This window comes from Pholcus phalangioides, unplaced genomic scaffold, assembly GCF_987345545.1.
Source record: "Pholcus phalangioides strain wild (caught in Gottingen) unplaced genomic scaffold, Ppha-v1.0 ptg000008l_1, whole genome shotgun sequence".
Classification (NCBI taxonomy): domain Eukaryota; kingdom Metazoa; phylum Arthropoda; class Arachnida; order Araneae; family Pholcidae; genus Pholcus; species Pholcus phalangioides.
Window position 1 is genome coordinate 46,357,393 of NW_028301601.1, and position 22,991 is coordinate 46,380,383.

General features: G+C 40.4%; 2 protein-coding genes across 2 annotated transcripts; both read right to left on the bottom strand.

Annotated features, from left to right (window-relative positions):
* Positions 1-799: 799 nt before the first annotated feature.
* On the bottom strand, positions 800-15,403 carry LOC149084406 (protein AAR2 homolog). The gene is made up of 5 exons (XM_089234802.1): positions 15,321-15,403; positions 7,792-8,104; positions 5,730-5,864; positions 2,373-2,595; positions 800-1,365 (listed from the first exon to the last, which is right to left on the bottom strand). Exons 2-5 carry the CDS (start codon positions 8,096-8,098, stop codon positions 885-887), a joined length of 1,146 nt encoding a protein of 381 aa, XP_089090928.1. The 5' UTR covers positions 8,099-8,104; positions 15,321-15,403; the 3' UTR covers positions 800-884.
* On the bottom strand, positions 13,705-15,321 carry rngo (DNA damage inducible 1 homolog rngo). The gene has a single exon (XM_089234803.1). It carries the CDS (start codon positions 15,068-15,070, stop codon positions 13,949-13,951), a length of 1,122 nt encoding a protein of 373 aa, XP_089090929.1. The 5' UTR covers positions 15,071-15,321; the 3' UTR covers positions 13,705-13,948.
* Positions 15,404-22,991: the final 7,588 nt, after the last annotated feature.

Sequence of the window (22,991 nt, forward strand, 5' to 3'; positions counted from 1 at the left end):
AATCACATATTTTGTTATAGAGGGGGAATTCAGCCCCAGTCGGCCTGATCCTCCCTCTTTACTGCCCTACCCATATGTTCCATTGAGTTTATGCAGGGATCTTCAACCTTTTCTAAGTAGCGAGCACTGCTTGTACCCATCAAAAGAAGAGCAACCTTATGGAAAGGTTAGCATAGGAATGCCACTTCGACCCGTTGCTCGCGAGCACTTGATCAACATTCTAATATAACACCATGTGCAAATTGAATTCAAGGATTGAAATCTTGATTTCACGCATTCGTATGTCTAACTTGCCGCAAGGATGCTCTTCTTTTGATGATGAGTAAAGGCAGGGCTCGTGACTGGAAATGGGTTGAAGAACTCTGCTTTAAGGTGTGTTGGAATGTTGTTCACGTGCTCACGAACATGAGCATCAAGCACTCTGGGTATTTCAGGAAGCACTGTAAAACCCTATAATTTCACTTCATTACTTTTTTTCAATAAACAAAATCCCTTTTATAATTTTTTGTATGAAATTTGGATCCACACCAAAGTTGGCTACCATGATATTGTTGATCCTGTTTTGCTGTCATTTTACTGTTCCTAATTTGGAATCTATTTGAAGTATAACTGAGTATATTGGATAACTCAGTTAATTGAAGGTCAGGTAATCAGAGTCCTACGTACTTGCTCTCAAAAATTATAGTACCAAATTCCATTATCACAAGGTCATGTGTTAAGATGGCCCGCTAACATGATGTTTTTGCAATTGAATCAGGCACACCACCATTGTCGTGAGATCACATAAAGTAAACATGACTATTGCATTGCTATTTAGTTTCACTATTCAGAAAGCATGCTAATGAAATGAAAAAGACAGGATATAAAAATGATCAACATTAATGCTAGGTTTCAACTACAACTGGCAGCTCATCATCCGGAATTTGCTGAAAATCCCACTTATAGGTCTTCGAGAGGTTCTTCTCGAAATTAGCAGCGAACGAACGGAAATCTTCATCACTGCTGTTCTTGGCATTTTCAAAAAATATCTGCAAAGTGTGGATGAGAAAATTATTGTCTCCCGTTATATCCACAAAGAAATCCAAAGGAATTTCTTTTATCTGGAAATGCAGGATGGTGAAAAATGTCTTGAACAGTTCGACATGCTTGTCTAGTCCGGAATCCACAGAGCACAAGATCTCTATAAGCTTCTTCCAGTGCTCAAACGCGTCATAAACGTGACCTATGAGGAAACATATGAGAGCCATCTGCAGTTCCCCAAGGATATCTTCTGGGTTTTGATAAGTTGAGAGTAGTTTCTCAAACCTGTACGTTGAATCCATGTTGTGGCGTGTTATTTCTGCTGCCCTGCTTCCTTCCGGATACCTGAAAAGGAGAAATTATTTACCTCATTATTCAAATACCTGGATGTTTGATGATAAACATTTGTGCATGGAAAATTCATTGCCAACAATTGTCTCGTTGACATGGAAAAGGATGTAACTAAGTCACAAAAATCAAATTTTGCAGGATAAGCCAAAGCCATAAACACCCATTATTAATGCCACCTTTGGAGAGCTGCAGAAACTATTTCTTCTAGTGACTTACTTTACCATGCCAGTGGCATGAATTTGTACTATCTTATCCATGGAAAAAATAATTCTTGATATTTTGTGACTTACATGCTTCTCCCATGTTAACATGACAATTTCGTGAAAATTCATTGACAAAACAATTCATCTATAAAGTGACATAGTGAGTGAGTGGATGGTCAAGGATGACTCGGAGTGAATGAGCAGGTGAGCGAGTCACTCATATGGTGACTCACTCAATCGCTTAATCACTAACTTGGTCTCATATGATCACGGGCTTGTTCACCATTCACTGGTTCATTCAATCACGAATGGTTACTTCCTCAGTCATTTATAAAGTTACAAGAGAGCCACTCATGAAATTCATTCACTCATAAAGTTTCTCTCGCTCAGGTCCTTCACCAGCTCATTCCCTAACTCTTTTGATCACACTTGCTCACTGGTGACAAACTGTTGCTAGTAAATTGTTTTTCTGTGAATTTTCTGCAAATCAAAACACTTTTATCGATATCAAATTGATTTGTGAACATTTTCAACTATATAATTCTGCCTATTTATCGTAGTACAAATTAATCAACAGAAATTTATGCAAGTAAAAATGTTTCCAAGTTTTAAGACATGGGTAAGTCAAATGTCAAAATTTAATTTGAAAGGTTAAATTTGTATTTCACACTTTTCAATATTGTTATTCGTTCAAGGTGGTGAAATGTATAAGGGGAAAAAAACAGATTTAGAAACAAAAGTTTTCTTACCAATAATTGAATCTAACAATTATTCAAGAGCTGAAACCTATATATATACCTGTTATCAGGAATAACCGTGAATCTGATTTCAGTTCCTGGCACCTGCTTCATATCGGGCAAGAGACGATCCTCTAAGCTCATGTGAGACCTTTTACTAGGACCTTCCCCTGCATCGTTATCATCACTTAACTGCTTCTTTGGCGGTGGGAAAGACTGCGGCAATAATTGGGTGACTGAACTGATAACTCTCGACAACGGTTGCAACTTCATCAGCAAAGGTTCTGAAAAAACGTTAAAATTTCAGACTTGATAAAATTCAAAACAATTAAGTAGAAGAAAAGATATTTAGAGAAACCACTAAAAAAATTCCACAAATAAGAATGAAGAAAAAACAAAATATAGTGCAACCTCCAAAATTAGACATTCCAATTAACGGACACTTTTTTTTTTTAAACTAAGTTAGTCAACAGGACTATGCTATACATTAATGAACATTCCTCGCTAACAGACGAAATTTTCCTTTAACATTAGTGTCTGTTATCAAGAGGTTCTACTGTACAGGGAGTATAATAAACACTCCAAAGTTTTAAAGCCGTATTTCTCCGAGAGAAGAGCACTGAGAAAAGTTAACTGGTGGCAGCTTCTGCAGGCAAGAAAAAATTTAAAAGTTCAAGTATGTGCACCAAATACACATACAACATCACAATAGGCAAAATACCCAGCGAGGTGGCTGAAAAAAAGATGCCCAACTGATACAGCAACTCAATTAAAAATGCAATCACAAACATACATATACAAAACATACATATATGGTTATAGTGACGGACTCGCGATGCGAGGATCCGGGTTCGAACCCCACAGTGGTGGTCGGCTGAAGTTGGTTTTCTGTGGTTCCCAACTTCAAGGCGCAAATGCGAGCCGATCTCCCTGTTAAAAAGTCTCGCCAACAGTCCTACAACGATAAATCATTCAATCATAACACTTCACTCATAGTTAGAAAAACTGGTGGCAGATGGCAGCACTACACATAACAAGCATTACAGAGAGACAAAAAACTTCACATCAGGTTTCACTATACGTACACGCACATTCTTGCATGTACCGATTCGTTGGGGGTTCCACGGGGGGGCCCGAGGTGCATGTATGGTGTAGCAGCAGTAGTAGGTAGGGCCTCCAAAAAATGGCTCGGGATCCATGATGTTCTTGTCAGTCACCTCGTTGGGCAATTTGCCTGTTGTGGCGTTGTATTTGTCAGGGGTGGGAACTCTGCGCCGCACTGCGCCAAAACGAATATCTTGCGCCATCCTGCTCCAATAGCGTATTTTCGCATTTTTCTGCGCCAAATAGCGAATTTCGCTTCAGTATGCCCGGAATTTCGGAAAGGACGCCAAAAGTTTTTTTGTTCCTGCTAGCCGCGAAACGTTTCTTTACGAAAAGAGCGTGTTTTATTCCACTATACTTAAACTATCGGCCCCTGATCGGGCTTTCCATCGCGAAACCCCGATATTGTCCGTGATCGTGGAACTGAAGATGGTTTGCAGTGCCTTTCAGCTTTAAAGTGCAAATTCGAGTGTTTCCGTTTAAAAAAAAAGTCGTCACTGGAAGCAGCAGAAATTACTGTAGTCGATTGTCATTGTGTTAAATCCCGATGTTTCGTGAAAAAAATTGTCATTCCGGGAGTAAAAAGCGCATGTTCGCCGAATTACGAATGTTAGTTTAGAAACTTTGCCGAATAACGAGTGTTAAATCGACGATGTTGCCGAATAACGAGGGTTAAATCGCCAATGGTGCCGAATAACGAGCGTTAAATCGCCAAATAACGAGTGTCAGATCGCCAATCTCGCCAGATAATGAGTGCTGAATCGCCAAACATCGAGTTGATACTTCCGAAATTTTCTCCCATTTTGCAACAATTTCTTTCCAAGTATAAAAAAATTAAAAACTTATAAAAATTTTTTTTAGCTCATTTGAAGTGCTGCTGTTCAAGGCAGCAAATAGTGCCCTCAGTAAGCAAAAATCATCCTAAATAGACGGGTGCAAAAAATTTTATGACAGCCGCTCTTTCAAACAAGGTGTCAAAAGACTAAAACACCAAAAACAAAAATCAAGCTGATGAAGAGATGTTTCATAGCAAAAGACAGTGCAGTTTTATTTTGAAAAGGGTTGAGGGTTAACGAAAATATTCTTGTTAATTTCACTGCTCCAATTTATAAATATCTGCTCCGAATCCCACATTTTGCTGCTCCAAAATTGCTCCAAATCCAGAATTTGCTGCTCCAAAATTGCTCCAAATCCAGAATTTGCTGCTCCAAAACTGCTCCGAATCCTGAATTTTGCTGCTCCAAAGCTGCTCCGAAATGGACTTAGTCACTTCCCACCCCTGATTTGTATATATATACATGATGAAATATTATACAATGCCCATAAGAATACTTATGGTATTCATCCACATCTCCTTAGCTTCATTGGTTCATGCAAGAAAAGTTATAGCCATATAAATTTTGAACACACCTCGTGCGAACATTATTGTTAGATCTTTGTTAATGTATATAAGATGAATCAATTAAATGAACATATATTTTTTTAATAGGTTCATTTAGGTTTTCGCGGAACAGTCCCAAAAAAACTAGGGTTCGAAACATTGGAAGTATCTACATATACAGCAAGCTGCTGTGAATAGCAACCTCTGATTGCAGTAACGAAGAATTAGGTAGTTCATAGGGAAACTAATTCTACACTAGCTCTCCAATACAAGCTTTTGCGTTCTTATCAATTTTGGCGTTTCTTCGATCAGAGATGGCTAATCAGCTAGCCATAATAATGTTAGTTTTGAGATGGCTATCTAAATCAAAATTTTACAAACAAAAAAAGTGGTGATTCTGATGAAAATAAAAGTCTGTTAAATTTTGTTTTCCCCAGCATGCCAGGAAACATCAAGGGAGAACAGCATGCTAGGAATACCCATATTTTCCTGGCATGCCGAGAAGTTCAAATTACAGATTCTGGAAAATTTCTAAAAATCAGTTGAATGCATACTGTGATCCTTATTAAACCTCGTCTTTCCTGGCACGTGTGGAACAAACCAGATCTTGACATTAAAAAATCTGGCGTCCCTCGAATTCAGCAGAATACAGGCTAATGCAGGGCAATATGCTAACCAGAACTTACAATAGTGTGAGAAATTGTCATTGTAAGCAGCAAGTATCTTGAACATTAAATTAGCTCATAGACATAATTTCTAAGAGCGAGATGAACAGTGAACACAGAACTCATGATGAACAGTGCTCGTTAATCCAATTTTTACTGCATTTAAGAAGCAAAGAACAGAAAAAAACACCAATGTGAAGGAGAAAAGTCACAGGAACTCGTTTTCAGGTATATCATCAATAACAACATTGATAGGAATATAGCATACCACTTATATTACACGTCAGTCTGTTCCAGTTCTTGAGACCTTTATACGGATATGAGCCCAAGTATGGATCCAAGTTCTGAAGATTACTTGCAATGCGCTCAATCTCGTCAGCCTCTGCTGCTTCCATCGACAGCTCTAGTAGGAACGAAATAACAAATTAACTGAGACACACAAGGTAATATTGATTCAATTTCAGATTTCATCTGGTCAGGTTTTTACTGGCATTGTCTGATGAATAAAATGTTTTTGCACTATATGGCTACCTGGATACCAAGCAGAGATGAAGTTTGGAAAGAAAATTTGCATGCCTCAGTAGAGAATCGAACCACCAACCCCCTCGCAGTCCACTATATTATGCAGAACCATTACTTTGAGTCTTGAGCTTGTCAGATGCATGTAATCAATAAATGTGATGATAATTATTTCTTAGGACAGGCCTCACGCTGATATAAGTACAATAAGGGGAACCTGTATTCTCTATCTTCCATTTAACTGCTGTGTTGGTCATAATGATGGACTCGTATTGCGAGGATCAGGGTTCAAACTCTACCAGTGCCACAGTGGTGGTCGGCTGAAGTTGGTTTTCTGTGGTTCCCCCAACTTCAAGGCGTGAATGTGAGCTGACCTCCCCATTAAAAAGTTTCACCATAGAGAATAACAGGCCTGCAACAGTACAAATATTCAATCATTACACTTCACTGATGGTTAGAAAAACTGATGGCAGCACTACACATAACAAGCATTGCACACAAACAATATTCACATTAGATTCACAAAACATACATGATCTAATGTATATATGAATTGACATCATCGTGCCCTCCAGACTTCCACGTCTATCTCCGCCTATGCTGTCTGGTACATTTTTATTGGTCCGTTCAGATGGAATCACCCAATTGGCTGACAGGGTCCTGGTGTGCACTCATTAATACCTGTGTAATCAAATTTAGGCAAGCAAAGATGGTTCCTTCCATTGTTTCAACAGCCAATCTGTCAGCAAACAGTGATCAACCATGGCAGACCACGACAATGCATCGATATAGACCAAAATCTCCATAAGACTCATTCTATTTCAAAGATCTTCAAGATCCGCAAATTATAGAACCGAATATGGGGGGAATGATGAATGCAGACCAACAACGATATTGTAGCCTAAAAACATTTATTCTGCATTCTATATTTTATCAATGTTCTAATTGCCGCCAATGACTTAATGATACAGAGAAACTAAAATCAATGTAAATTAGGACTTGACAAATCAAATTAAAATTTAGGAGCCAGCTAAATTTCTTCGAAATCAAGCATTTTTTCTTTCCTTGACAAAAATGGCCTAAAACGCGTCTTTTTTTAAATTTTTCTGGGACTTATTAACTGCCGTTGTGCTGATCTAGTGGTCATAGCGACAGACTCTCATCGCAGGGACCAGAGTTCGATCCCCACCGGCATCACAGTGGTGGTTGGCTGAAGTTGGTTTTCTGTGGTTCCCAACTTTGAGGTGCAAATGTGAGCTGATCTTCCTGTTAGAAAGTCTCGCCACAGAGAGCAATAGGCCTACAATCATAGGTGGAGATAGACTTGAAAATCTGAGGGGGGGGGGGCACAATTATGTCAATTCATAATACACATATACATTAGATCAGTTGACTCCACTTTTAATGCTGCCCCCCCCCCCCTCCCATGTTGTCTACAATGGTACAAATATTGTCATTACACTTCGCACAATTTGAAATATAGATGGCGGCAGCACTGGGCTGGTGAGAAATTACACCTAAACCCTCAAACTATTAGGCACACATACTTTGTTCTAGACTCTACCAGACATGCTGACATAAATTCCGAAACTTTTTAGTAAGTCCTAAAACTTCAATTTGCTACTGCCTCATGGAAAATTGTAGACACCAATATCAATAGTCGCTATGGTGACCTGATACCTGCGATTCATCAAATCCTGATGTAAATGATACTTTGGAAAGGATATACTTTGCTTTTGCAAAGATCATAGCAAGAATATATAAGCCTATATAAATCATAAGTTGCTGTTCAAGCAAAACTTTGTCCTCACCTTCTTTGTCTTTATCCCATTTCTTCAAGACGATCTCTTTCTTATGAAAGTAATGGAAGAACCCAGTGCGGGGCGCAGTCATGCCGTCTTTACTCACAGCGCTGTAGTACACAAAATGAAGCCCTGGTGGAATCATCTTCACTCCACGGAACTTCTCTCCGACGGCAAAAACCTTCATGTCTATTCCGAACACAGTGCCAACTGGAAGATTGAGGACGACTAGAACAGCGCCATTATCAAAAAGCTTTCTCGCTGTCTCTGGAGACAACCTCAATGTCTCTGGGTTTTCCCTGCTCGCAGACATCATGAGAACCTGGAAATGAGATAATCATGGCAAAATATAACAAACAAGAACTGTCTTTTTCTCTATTTTTGGACGAGAGAAGCTCGCCCATGCCTCTGAAGTTTTCATTTCAATACAGTGACTAGTTTTTTTAGGTTAGGTTCTCTAAACAGCCCGCTTAAATTTCACTTTTTCTTGAAATCAAGTGTATACCAGTTTCATCCCAGCAGTATTTGTCAACGACAGCGGCATCTTAATGGGTGGGGCCAATGTGGTCCCCTAAAACATTCCTCTTGAGAAATTTCTACTTGTGGGGAGTCTTAAAATATGTATTAACCCCCCCCCCCCCAAGCATACTTATGAATGTGTGAGTTGTGTGTTATGCACCTAAGTGCTGGTGTGGGTGGAGATAGGTTTGGGGGTGGCGGCACAAGATGATATCAGTACATACATAAATATATACAGGGTGCATAGCTAACTCTTCACACCACAAATTACTGGCTAATCACTGATCCTGAGGCTTGAGACGTAGCATGTATATTTAAGATACATCATTTGTGTTTCAAGGGGTTGGTATATACATAGTTATTATAATGAAAAATTAACTTATTTCGTCACCCTGCCCTAAAAAACCAGAATGGGAAAAAGTTGCTGCCCGAGGATTGTTGTCTTCCGAGGCCAAAAAGAAAAATTTCATGTTATTCAGTACAATATTCGCTGAGATATTGGAATTCAAAAATAGCTGAAAATGAAGGGAAGAATCACACAAAGTAATGGACAAGCTCACATTCTGCGTTTTATATTCTTTCCCCTCATTTCAGCAATTTTCAAATATCTCAGCAAATACAGTCAAACCTCATTAATGAGCCACTCTTGGGAGAGCAAAAATATGACTTATTAAGCGGAGTGACTCATTAAACGGAATAAGCCATAGCTGTGCCAATTCATGCCTGAGGACAATTGGGACTTCCAAAAAATGGCCCGGTAAGCGGAGTGACGTGTTAACCGGGTGGCGCACTAACGAGGTTTGACTGTACTGTACTTACAAACATGGAATTTTTTTTGTTGGCCAAGAAAGACAGGGCAACAACTTTCTAATTGGGTTTCAATATGAATGACGTATCTACACATTAGGGGCCATTCAAGTATTAAGTCAACAGAGTCGTAGCCATTTTTGACCCCATTGACCATTTTGTCAGCAAAACTCTGACATCCCCTTCATCAAAAAACATTTTCACCAGCTCTGCTTCTCTCCTCCTAATATTGGGATCAGAAACGCATGCTGGGGGGGGGGGGGGGCATGGCCCTCCTATGCCTCCCCCCCCCAGACTATCAAGAATTTAGTTTCGATGCAAAAAAATATCCTTGATTACAATCAATTTCTGTTAATTTCGGTGTTATTTGAAGGCTAAGAACTCAAAATTTCTCTTTAAGAAATCCATTGTGGCCAGACCCCCCCCCCCAAACTTTTTTGTGCCCCCCACCAAAAGTTGATCTAGCATACGCCTCTGATTCGATTGCCCTTCGAGAATGTACATAGGGAGTCTGACCACAACCGCCTGATTGTGATACAGTGAACTTTGCTATGTATGCACAGGGATTATTTTTCACATGGATTATATAGACTGAACACATTATATTTTTAGCTCGTGTTTTAATTCCAGAGATGTTTATCAGTCAATGGCAAGATGGTTGATTAACCCATAAACTGGCGTTGTGAAAATTCTGTGCGTAGATGGCGTTGTCATGTCATTTTCTAAATGTATTAATACATTTAGAAAATCAACACAGAAAATTTTCATAAAAGCAATGGGTTTTTCACATGACTCGATTCATCTGCCAATTAGTTCAGTAAATACTTTTTCAAATTTCTTCAATTATTTTCTCAAAAATGGTATTATTAAGACACACATTAGAAAAAATGGAGGGATACGTGACTTTTGAATTTTTTTTAAATTCTATTGTTACGATCTATAGACGATAGATGGCTCTCCAAAATGTCGGTTTAGCGGAAATGTGTGTGATTGACAGAGAGTGTGAACAGAAAGTTCCAGAGGGATCCGTCCCTCCAGACAGTGGCGCTACAAACCTGATACTATGAAATAGAAATTTGTGGAATGTTCTTTTTCTCAAAGTTTTGACCGGAGCTATAAATATGAGGCGATCGCAAGAGGGATTCCAGATTAGAGAGATTTGATGAAAAGTCACAGTTGTGATTTAACTTTGCGAGAAAGTTGTTAGCTCTCTGATTAGGTTGTAAATACGTGTAAATTGCTGTTCTGTAAATAAATCGGTGTTTATGCATCGAACCACTTCTTGTTTTGCAATCTTGAAAAAAGTCTTGTGAAAAATTATCTGGAACAATATATAACATTTTTGAACGCAATTTTCAAGTTGATAAAAAATTAACAGATATGATTGAAATATACTCAGAAAATAAAATTTACAAATTAAAATAGTACAGTAAAACCTGTCTTCAACGGAATCGCAGGGGACCAAGATTTTTTTTTTCCATTGAACACAGGTTTCCACTTAATAAAAAGGTTCAATTGATATAATGTGTAAAATTTTGTAACGATCTCGTGTGTGATTGAAATAAAATAAATTAATGAAAGATAAAATAAATAATTTAAATATAGATAAAATAAATAAATAAAGAAGTGGTTTACAATTACCAAGTACTGTATTAAGATTTCGACAGCATCTGTAAAAAATTCGGACCTACACTGTTTTTCTTCTTAAATAACGACACATTTGCGTTCTTTTTATAACTGAATTACAAGAAGCCAATTAAAAACCCCATTTAAAGGTGTTCAAAGGAAAACCTGCCTAAAAACACCAGATTACTGGACGAGCTGGATTATCCAGAGTCTACTGTGTATACTGCTAGTTGGCAAGGTATTTTGGTTGCCCGTTAGCGCTGATGTATTGATGTGTATATTTGAAGGATGCACCCATCCTTCATGAGAACCAGGAGTAGCATTTATTATGACGGGGTGCTTTCACTCTGAAATTTTTACACATCAAAATAATTTTTATGGGAAGTGCGAGTGGATAAATAAGCGCAGGTAAATGTGCAACACGTTTCAGTGTTGAAATGCTGCTATAATCAACTTTCTATTCAATGCCTATAATTCATCTCAACACCCCCTCCTTTCTTGCACTTCCACAAAAAGTGTCACCTATCTCTAGAGAAGCTGGTTTCATAATAAAAAAAAATTAGGTTCCTTCACTTTTTTGATCAAGAATCTTTCACTCTTCATCCACATTTTTCCAAATGACTTTCCTTTCTTTAGTTAGGAAATACAACAGGCAATGTAATATTAATAGGCAACATAACATGGATAATCATGATTTCATAAACTAGGAAGATTTCTAAAAATGAGGAGTAATTCCCAGATTTTCAATAAGTAAATTTTGTCTTTGGATTCAGAATAAATATTAATTTATTAATTTTCATGTTTTTTCATAGAAGTGCACAAAAGCACATTTGTGAGATTGAGTGAATAAGATTTTGCTTCAAATTATTTTTACTAAATTTTATGTAGAATTTTAATGTGTTATATATATATATATATATGCTAAATAGCTCAATTATTTCTTCGAAAACTCATAGGAGAGAATATAAACAGGTGCGCACACTATGTCCCCAATTCAAATCTCTCCCGTCAAAGAAGAATTATTATATTGATATATTTACTCTCATCAGGGCATTTTTATTTAGGAAATTCTCTCCCGACATCTTAAATCATCATCGTTACCCCCCTCCCCCACATCCAAGGCGGTCGTGACCAACACTTTGGGAACCACTGTAGCAAGGTAATAGAGTTCAAGAAAGAAAACTCTTTTCAGAAAGTTGTATCTTAAGGGCGGCAAAATATTATTTGCCTCAGGCGGCAGAATTTCTAGGACCGGCCCTGGTGGGAGCGCTTTGATACCTCTGAGATGTGAAGCGGGGTGTGTCTGGTCCTTCAATGTTCAATGAATAGCAGAGAGTGACATTTGTGTTTTTCACTGAGTGACCTAAAATTTTCTAAATATGGTTGCCGAATTGGAGTCTAAAGGTGACACAAAATTTTCTGATTTTATTAAGCTATATCTTTTCACATGGGAAAAGTAAAAGAAAGCATTACTTAGGACGGTTTTTCTTGAGCAAAATACAATACTCTTAAGAAACTGGGCTGGCACCTAAATATTTTTTTGATTTGTCAAGTCCTGATTTGCACGATCATATATCGCTTTAAATTGAATAAACTGGCCCCATTGACACATATGCTACCTTCAAAAAGTTCTCTGGAAATAATTTCACCACAGAAGAATGAGTACACATAGAAGGGATGGCTCGTGAAGGAGGAGTGACAGCATATGCCCCCTCCTTGAAAATTTCAAAAAAGTCATTAATTTAATAATTCAAATGGATTTGATACCAACTTAATGCCAGTGAATTTCTTTTGTTTTTTCAAGTGATTTTTTAAAATTAGAAACTAAATGTTTTCAAAAGTCACTGATGAAAAAAAAGTGTCCCGTAAAGTACAGGTCATATACTACATATTAGTTTGAGATATGGGTGTGTCAGAGTATGTGCTGGAGAATAAAGAAAGAAGCAAAAACCATAGAACCATAGTTCTCAGTGAAAGCAACAAAATTTTGAAAAATTGAAATGGCAACACTCATTCATTGCAAAGTGGTTGATGAAGTGAAAAACCGTGAATGATGTTGGACTGTAGCAGCATAAACATCAGTGCAGGATGTAGACAAAGAAAGATCTCTTTTCTTTTCCCATGTCTATCGCCAGTTTTTAACCTATTACCATTAACCTGTTACCATTCCGTCATTTATGGGTTTTCACTGTTAATCACTTGCCATTCATAAAAATGTGTGTTGCCATTTGAATTTCTTTTGCCGTTACCATAACTGCAAGAGCTGTGGTTTTTCTCTTCATTCTTCAGCGCATACTTTGAAACACCAGTCCTAATTTCATTCACATCTGATTTTTGTAGCCGCTCAACATTAGTACATCATAAGTAGCACCAACTTCACTAAAGGCCAGTATTATATCACAAAATTTTGATAAAAGTTCTTTTAAAACCTGAAAAATTCAACTGATAAGTGTATTTTTACATTCGGGCAAATGTATCCAATGGCTTGTCTGTTGTTTTTCCCAAGTTTTGTGAAAGATCCTTTATCAAACTTTTATTATATAATCTCAGCCTATAGTTAAATGAACAAATATTCCAAATCAAAGCCTATAGAGATTGTACATGTTTAACTGCCATTCAATATAACCTCAAACTCGTTATAGAGTCAGAATTCTGCAAAGTAAATGACTGTTAAATCAGGATCAAGTGCCAATACCGATTTTTCAGTCGCCACAGCAACCTGGTATTATTAATCAAAAGCCCTAATTCACACTATCATATATCACTTGGAATCAAAGAAACCTGTTATGACCGAAACAGCCGAGCCCTGTTATAGTGCCAGAAATTTTTAATGAACAACTCTTTTGAGTAAAGAGATTAGATATGTTTAACTGTGACTCGATACCATGCCAAACTCATTACGGCACCAGAATTCAGCTGTGGTGTTAAATTGGGTATTCGACTGTTAGCAACATAAATAATGACTAGAAATTTCGAATCACAATTTCAATTTACTCTGTAAGCGAGACCTTGATACATATTATACAAGAGACAAACATGCAAATTTAAAATTCTTGATACATATATATATATTGCATTTTTTTATATCATAATCAGCTGTGTTTTACATATTTTTACCATTTTATAAAATTAGCTTCCGCACATTGATAACACAAATTTTTACGATTTTGAATTTGTTTCTCGGCGACACGATTTCAGTTTGGGTCCCACCATCTCATTCGAGAGAAGCAAAATCTTCAGTATTCTGTCTATCTTTGGGAATCTCGTTCTCAGTCAGGAAAGGCGTCTCGGTCCCGGTCGTGCCAATAACCAGCACATCCCGCTTCAAATCGATGCAGCACTGGTGGCGCTTCAACATGTCCAATCCCAACAGCATATCCATCTGCTGGTCTTCCAGGATCGAGAAAGACGAGGTCAGGAACGTGTTGTTGATCTGTATCTGACCCAAGTGGACTCTACCGATAATCTTTTGGACGCCGACCCCCTTCGCCAGACCGGCCCAACGCTTATCCACGAGCCTCATGATACCGCAACGCTCTGCACATGCCTGGCTCATGATCGTGGTCTGTGCTCCGGAATCGATGAATGCCTTCACTGGGTGGCCGTTCACTTTGCAGTTAATGTACAGCATCGTTACTTGACCAAAGCTCTCCGGGTGATACTCAATAGCCGCTTCCATGTTTGAATCCACGTTGTCCTGCCGGATCTCCTCCGCTATCAGTCTCTGTGCCTCCGGGTCAAACGGGTCAGCATTGATCATCTGAATCCGGCGCCTCTCGTGCTCGGCTTTCTCCTCCATCTGCTTCCGGAGCACTTCCGAGAACTTCTCCTGGCTGCCGGTCCTGAACGCCTCTGCGAGACGGGGATTGCTCTGGTCCAGTCTTCTAAGCAGTGCCGGGTCCTGCATCAGGTGCTGCCAGATCTCCCCGGCATTGTTGGCTGAGGAGGCGGCGGATGATGATGATGGCACTGGTGTCGAAGCTGCTGCTGGTGGTGGTGGGGGTTGCACTGCAGCAGTGTCGTTGGCCACAAGCGGGGTCGAGGACTGAGCCAGGGATGGCGGTATCCTGATAGCACCGAAGTCAATGTTCAAAGCTGGCAGCGGCTGGGGAGGTGTCATTTGCTGTAGCAGCAACACGTCGCCTTCCCTGACCCCGAAATCGCTGAGGCCCTTCTTGTTGTCCAGCAGCGGCAGTCCCTGGTACATGACGACGATCTCTCCCGTGGCGATCCCCGTCTCGGATTCGCACAGGGCCTTGAAATTTTCCAGCTCGATGTTGGGATTAACGTCGAGTGTCAGGATGAAATCCGATAACGTCGTGATCGTGACTTTCATGGTACCGGTTTGACAAAGAATTTCAGACGATGACACACGCGAGCGTGGTATGTAGGTATTTTTTTTAACTTCCCAAAATATTTAATTCCTACTAGCTTCTTCCGACTGGAAAACCGAACCTATCGACTCTCCAAAAGTTGAAGAAAGTTTCGAAAGTGTGAGTAAAAATAATCTACTGATTTGAATTATTACGTAAACAAGGAAAACACAAACAAAATAATTTTTTTTTCTTTTTTTCTAAAACACTCACCCGAGAGCTTTTTTTTCCCTCCTGTCTCCGACTGTTGCCACTGGATTAATAACATTCTCCGCTTTCATGAAGACACAGCGTTGGTTTTTCACATTCAGCCAATCATACGTAGTTTCTTATTTCTAAAAGAACTAATTAAAATATATCATTAGTTTTGGTTGATATTTCAAAGGAGCTGTTGGAGGAATTTACAAAAGAATCATTTTAAAGTGCCGTTATATTGATATTGTGACCATATAACCCGTTTTCACCCATCTTGCGATTTTTTTGATAAAACATCGTCAGCTTATTTATAAAAGACTCGGCTCAGTCGTCTGTATTTTATGTTCGTTCAATTTAATATAAAATTTGCAATCATTGACCCATAGAAATGATTAACTGCTCGACATCACTTGAACAGTTCTTGCGTTTCCGCAGCCTTATTAATGTTTCTAGTATTATGTAAAAGATGGCAGCACGTACACCGAGTGATCGGAGGAAATTTATTGGCGGAGAAAAAGAAGCGCGAAATTCGAAAACTGAAAAATTATTTCCAAACTTTTGTAACGAAATTACGGACTTCCAACCAAAATGCAAGGCTATCTTAACAGCATCACAGGCCCTTGCCCCAGACAGTGATTTTTCTGGGGCTTCCCCCCCCCCCCCTTCCCTGTGGCTACGGAATTTATACACACTCACTATGGAAAAATTTGACCAGATCTCATTTTCATGAGGCCCTTTTCTGCATTTTGAGGCCCCCCAGGCCGTGCCCGGGTGGGTCCATGTGTATAGATGGCATTGCTAACAGCGCCTTAACGTATGGACGAACAGGGCCCATAATCAACTGGGACCACCAAAATTATTTCTGAATTATTACTTTAAAATTATCCACTTTTATTTCTAAAATTCTCAAATTATTCATAAGTTTCCATCGATTCTGAAATTATTTCTTTCAGTAAATAACAATTTCTATCAGTTCAAATTTTTTAAATAATTTTAAAATCACATTTCTTTTAGTTGATTCCTAATTTTCACCTATTTTAAATAATTATTAAATTAAAATATTTTCTTTCGATTATTTTGAATTTTTTTTCCATTTATTCTGAAACCATTTCTCTCATTTATTCTGAATTTTCATTTATTTTGAAGCAAATTCGTTTGAATTTTCATTTATTTTAAAATCGTTTCTCTCATTTTTTTCGGAATTTTCATTTATATTCTCAAACCCCATTCCATTTTCTTTTAAATTTATTTTGAAACTATTTCTCTCTTTTTTTTTTCTGAATTTTAATTTTTCATTCCACTCCCTTCCCGGTTGCGTTGGCAAATCACTCCAAAGTATATGTGCCAATACAACCAATATTTGCTTACTGAATTAGGCCAGTAGCCAGGCCAGACATTTCGTTCGTAAGGGGACCACTTTCATTTCGGGAAGGGGGGAACCAAAGTGATAAAATAGGTTTGGTCATCTTCTCACATTCCCCCGCCGCCCTCTACGGCCTTGTACTGAAACATATATCCTTTATAAGGGCCATCTGTTGCATACACAGCAAAGCTACTTTTGGTAAATGTCAAGACTCTCGCACATGTTTCTCATGCGCACTGATCCAGAGGGGGTGCGAGGGGGCAATCGCCCCTTCCAAGAGCCCTAATAATATGGAGAAAATTTGTCTGTCCATATGTAATGATCCCTTGCATCTACGCAGTAAGTCTTTTCTCCGACACATCGCCTTTCCAAGATTCACTTGGCTCCTGCCGCCGCTCCATTCACTGCTAAAGGTGTCTACCTCGGCTGAGAATATCTGCCTCTGCTCCATTTGCAGCTGAAGACAACTACCTTCGCTCCACTCACAGCTCAAGATATCTGCCTCGGCTTTATTCAGCGCTGCTTTCGTCCATTCGTAGATGAATATTTCTGCCTTCGCTCAGGCACGCAGGGCCGGATTAACCATTAAGCAAAATAAGCACGTGCTTAGGGCATCAAGAGAAAAGAGGCACCACAAAAAATGATGAAATGGTACTTTTTTTTTAAATTTAAATTTTTTCCCCCAGCATCAACTATCCGGTAGAAAATCCTAAACAACTTTAAGAGCACTTGATTGTACAGTTGAGGACCTTTATCGAAAGGTTGACCAGGGCTGTAACTAATTGAGGGTGGGGAGGGGTTCTGGTGCCCAGGCTCTGGACCAAGAAGGGTGCTGAATTTAATATTTTTCGTTAAAAATTATGGGTGAGGCGTCAAAATTGATACTGATTCCCCCAAGCAACACGGAAAATTTTTGTCCCGAGGGTGACACAAAAGCAGAGAAACTAAGTTAACTAAAACAAGAACTTGTGGGGTCAATGCTCAGTATTTGCATTGAAATTTTGCTCTATTTCCATAAAGTGCCGTAGGCCCACAGCTGTTTCAACAGCATCATAGGCCTCCAGGTAAAACAAATTTTTCTGAGGGGTCCCCCCCCCCATTTAACTATAAAATACCTACCTACCAATTTTCATCATTACTCATTCCAAAACTTTAACCAGATCAAATTATCATGAGGCCTCCCGGCAATCGATGCTCCCGAGCCTTGGGACCATAGGCCTTGAGTAAAATGAATTTCCTGAGTCCCCCCACTTAAAAAAATTGCTTACCAGTTTACACGCTTATTCTTGAAAATTACAAACAGATCTAATTGTCATGAGGTCCCGGGTCATGCATTCAGATTAAAAGTAAAGGGGGGGGGGGGACACCGAAACCATTTGCGTGCTTAGGGCCTTCATATGGATTAATCCGGCCCTGCAGGCACGGATGCAGGGAAGGGGGTGATGGCAACGACCGCATCGCCCAAAAAGCCGAATAATATGGGAGAAATTCTGTCCAGTAAAATACGAACTGACACAATCCGTTCCCCCTCATCACGTGGTCCTGGTTCCGCGCCTGCAATTTTTCATGGGATGATTTTGTGAATCGATATCCCAGGAAGAAAAAACAATAATAAATCTACAGATAAAGGTACAATAAAATAAAAACTGACGGCTATTCAACCCCCCCCCCCTCCCAATAAAAAATTATATGTTCAGCTTCAATCTTTTCAACGAATATGCTTTCGTCCTTTTCGGACGATCACGTGACTTTTCCCCCCCAAGATTCCTAAATTTTCATTCCCCACTGTCAGAAATCATTTGGCTTCCTCGTTTTAAAGACAACAAATTTTTTTTTTTTTTTTTTGTGCAAAATTCAAAATAAATTCTTCACCCGCAACCATTCAGCTATTAATTATCAGGTAATTTGATTTAGAATTATTCCGAATCTTCATAAATTAGACTGTACTTTTAATGGTTTATCTCTAATTATACCACAAATACACAGACGAGATGCCCAACGAAGTGGCTGAGATGCCCGTGATTCATGCTTATAATTATTTTACATAATAAATCTGATCTCCTATAGTAATTGGTTTTGTATGTTGAAGGGTTATTACATTAATCTTGGGAAGTCTTGACACATGGGCATTGATGGGTAGTTTCTGAGGGGAAGGGGACTCAAGATCATCTTCCATTACGGAAAACATCACGTAGGAGGCCAATTGCATAGGCCTATTGCTGTGTCCAGAACCCTCCTCCTCCTCCCCACTCTGATACTATAAACCGTACATGCTCAAGCCATGCATGGCCCTGCGACCTCAAACTTGATTTCGTAAAAATGAACTAAGCAGCACATATAACCAGATTCACTTAAGTTTTTTCACGGAACATTCTTGCTTCACTTATGTGACCCGTGGCACATTTAGACATCACTCAAGTCACCCGCGGTACATTCCCAGAGAACTTAAGTGAAACGCAATACATTTACAGATCACTTAAGTGACCTGGGATGCTCTTATGTATCATTTAAATGTGTTGCGGCACATTCTTACTTAACTTAATTTGCCCATGACTCATTTCGAGATCACTTAAAATACCCGCGGTGTATTCCCGCGGCACTTTAATGACACTCAGCACATCTATAGATCACTTAAGTGGCTCGCAACACATTTACAGATCACTTAAGTGAATTGGGACGCTCTGTTCTAGAACAAAAAATAAAGTGACTCGTGGCACATTTTTACTTCACTCAAGTTGCCAGAATCATATTTCCAGGTCACTAAAGTGACCAGCGGTACATTAACAGATTACTTAAGTGGCCCACGGTACACACTAACAGATCACTTAATTGACCTGGGGCAGATCACGTAAAAGGCTCGCGGCACATTCTTACCTCACTGAAGTAGTCAGGCACATTTTCAGATTACTCAAGTGGCCCACGGTACATTAATTAAATGATCAATTAAGTGACCAGGGGCAGATCACTCAAAAGGCTCGCGGCACATTCACATTCTCACTTAAATGGTTCATGGTACATTTCCAGATCACTTAGAAAAAACCCTCAGCACATTCCCATATCACTTGAATGGCCTTCAGCACATTTAAAGATCACGTAAGTGACCGCGGCACATTTCTAAATCACTCAAGTCATCAGCGGCACATCTCCAGCTCACTTGAGTGGCCCGCGACACGTTTTGAAATGTGGAAAATGAAGTGGCCCGCACTCTTGAAAATGTTGAGCGGCGCCCTTGCTATAAACTATTCGGTTTTATCGGGGCTCTTCTGGAACTCTCTGGCTTGAACTTGGCGCTTTGAAGAACGGGCAGTTTTCCAAAGCCCTTAAATGCTCGGTCAGCGAAGGATTCGTTGTTTTACGGCCTGTAGGCCACACGAATTTTGCGCCCTTTTCCATTTCTAGTCTAATTTTCTTGACCACCCATTCTTCAGATTTGCCACCGTGTTCAGAATCACTTCTTTGCCCCCATCTTTCTCTAATTCATTCTTTCTCACTCACATGCTTGCGTACTTTCTTAGTCACTCGTTGCTCTGGTCCCTCACTCTCTGGGTCGCTCTTTTGATCACTCCCATGCTCACGTACTCTCTAGGGCATGGTTTTCCAAACTTTTTATTCCATCGCCCCCCCCCCTTCTTCAGAAACTTTTTTCTCTCATCGCCCACTAACTCAAGCGAACCCATAGGGTCCCATGTTTTATACTCGAAGCTTCTATCGCCACCTGGACCATTCCATCGTACACCAGGGAGCAATATTTCCTGGTAAACACTGCTCTGGGGCATATATGCTCGACCCATGATCCGCGGGCCACGGAGTCATCTGATGTGACACGCGAACTTAAACCTAATTTTGTAAAAATGAACTAAGTGGCATATTTTTTTTACCAGATCGCTTAAGTGATCCGCAACAGTTTCACATCACTTGATTGGTCCACGACACAGTTCCAGATTACTTAAGGGATCCACGGCGCATTTACAGGCTACTTAAGTGACCCACGGCCCATTTAGAATGATCACTAAAGTGACCCGTGACACATTTTCAGATCACCTAATTGAATCATGAGCTGTTCCAGATCACTTAAGTGACCCGCGGCCCATTTAGAATGATCACTTGAGTGACACGCGGCACATTTCCAGATCACAGATCACCTAATTGACCTTGGACCGGTTCCAAATCACTCAAGTTATTGGATCATTATTTTTATTATCACAATTATCACGCGGCCCATTTACAGACCGCTAAGGTGACCCGTGACACATTTACAGATCACCTAATTGAATTTTGAGCGGTTCCAGATCACTCAAGTGACACCTGGAACATTTATAGTTCACTTAAGTGGCCGACAGCACATTCTTACTTTACTCAAGGCCCATTATCGGATCATTTGAGTGATCTGCGAAGCAGTTTCAAATCACTTGAGTGGCCCGCGGCACACGTTTTAGGGCCAATGAAGTGACTCGCACTCTCCAAAAGGTTGAGCATCCTTGGTATAGACCATAGTTTCCCAACCTTTTTTGTCCCCCATCGCCCCTTTCTTCAGAAATGCTTTTCTAACATCACCCCTCCCCAACGCAATCTAACCCATAGGACCCTATGTTATACCCGTAGCTTCTACCGCCCCCCCCCAGAACATTCCATCACCCCCAGGGGGCGTTAACGTCCACGTAGGGAATCACTGGTATAGACAGTATCAAGAGAGGAATTCCCGTATGCTTCAAACCACTCTATACAGATGTTATCAGTTTAACATTTCGAGTTTTCACACACAGGGCCGCAACTGGGGGGGAGGGGGGGGGGAGCAGTTGGGTCTGGTGCCCTGGGCGCTGGACTAGTAGAGGTGCCGAATTCATCCTTTACCTGCTTAGTCTACATGCAAGGGCACCAAAATTCCAGCTTGCCTCGGGTGACAAAGTATCTAGTTGCGGCCCAGTTCACACACATGACCAGCATTATTTTTTCTTTATTCTTTCTACTCAGCTTGTGAGCCCGCCTTCCTCATCTGGCAGAGCCTAGAGGGCATCGAAAAGAAGACAGAGCTGAACAAAATTCACCTGGCGATGGAAAAGACGACGAAGAGGGAAGCCCCGAACAACAGCACCGACAACAAAGTGGCAGTGGTGGCAGCAGATGGTCCCGCCACCGAAAAGCCAAAGGCATTACTGAAACCAACGTTCCCGGTCCGGAAGATCCACCAGCTGATGACGAAGAAACAGGACAAGGCCGGCAAGGAGTTCACCGCGGAGGCCGCCCTGTACGTGTCGAGCGTCATGGGACGCATCGCCACCAAGATACTGGAGATCTCGGGCGACTACGCCGGCGCCAGGGCCAAGGGTCCCAGGGGCAAGATCACATCTGAAGACCTGATGCTGGCCGTCGAGTCTGACCCGGGCCTGCACCAATTCCGACGCCACCTCAAGAAGTAGAGCCTGTTCTTGTTCCCACCACACGTTCTCACTTTGCTTCGTCTAGAAATTGTTTTAGTCAGTCCGATAGAACGAAATTTGCACCAGTTACCACGACGTCACCATTGGGACACCCCCTTTTCTCACGATCCTGTAAATTTTTAATAAAAGATGAATCGAAAAAACTTTCGTGTTTGCCAAAATTACCTTCGTTAAGATTATCTCAATGAGATTCATTCATGGTTATGTTATTGGGGCCTCCTAGAGCCGTCTTAAGGGGGCTCCCCCTTACCTGGCGTAGGCGCGGATCCAGGACGATATGTTAGGAGGGTCGAATTGTGCAAGTTCTCTGAATCCCGTATTTTATAGGTCAGACAAATTTTCCATGTTGTTCGGCTCTTGGAAGAGGGGGGGGGGCAATTGCTCCTACTTTCCCCTCCCTCCCACCCACTGGATCCGCACCTGAGCGAAAGCAGACATCTTTTGCTGTGAATGGAGAGAAGGCGGACACCTTCAGAGCCGCTGTGGTGGTCGAGTCGTCATAGTGACGGACTCACATTGCGAGGATCCGAAGGTTCGAACCCGCCACAGTGGTGGTCGGTTGAAGTTGGTTCCCAACTTCGAGGCGCAAATGCGAACCCATCTCCCCCACTCCCCCATTAAAAAGTCTCGCCACAGAGAGCAACAGGCCTACACAACGATAAATTATTCAATCATTACACTTCACTCACAGTTAGAAAAAAACTGGTGGCAGATGGCAGCAACTACACATAACAAGCATTACACTGAAGCAAACTTCATGTCAGGTGTGTGTTTCACTACACCCACATTGCAACATGTACCAATTCGTTAGAAGTTCCGCAGAGGAATATAGACGAGGTGCATGTGTGGTTTAGTAGTCATCTTCAGATTCGAATAGAGTGGAGGCAG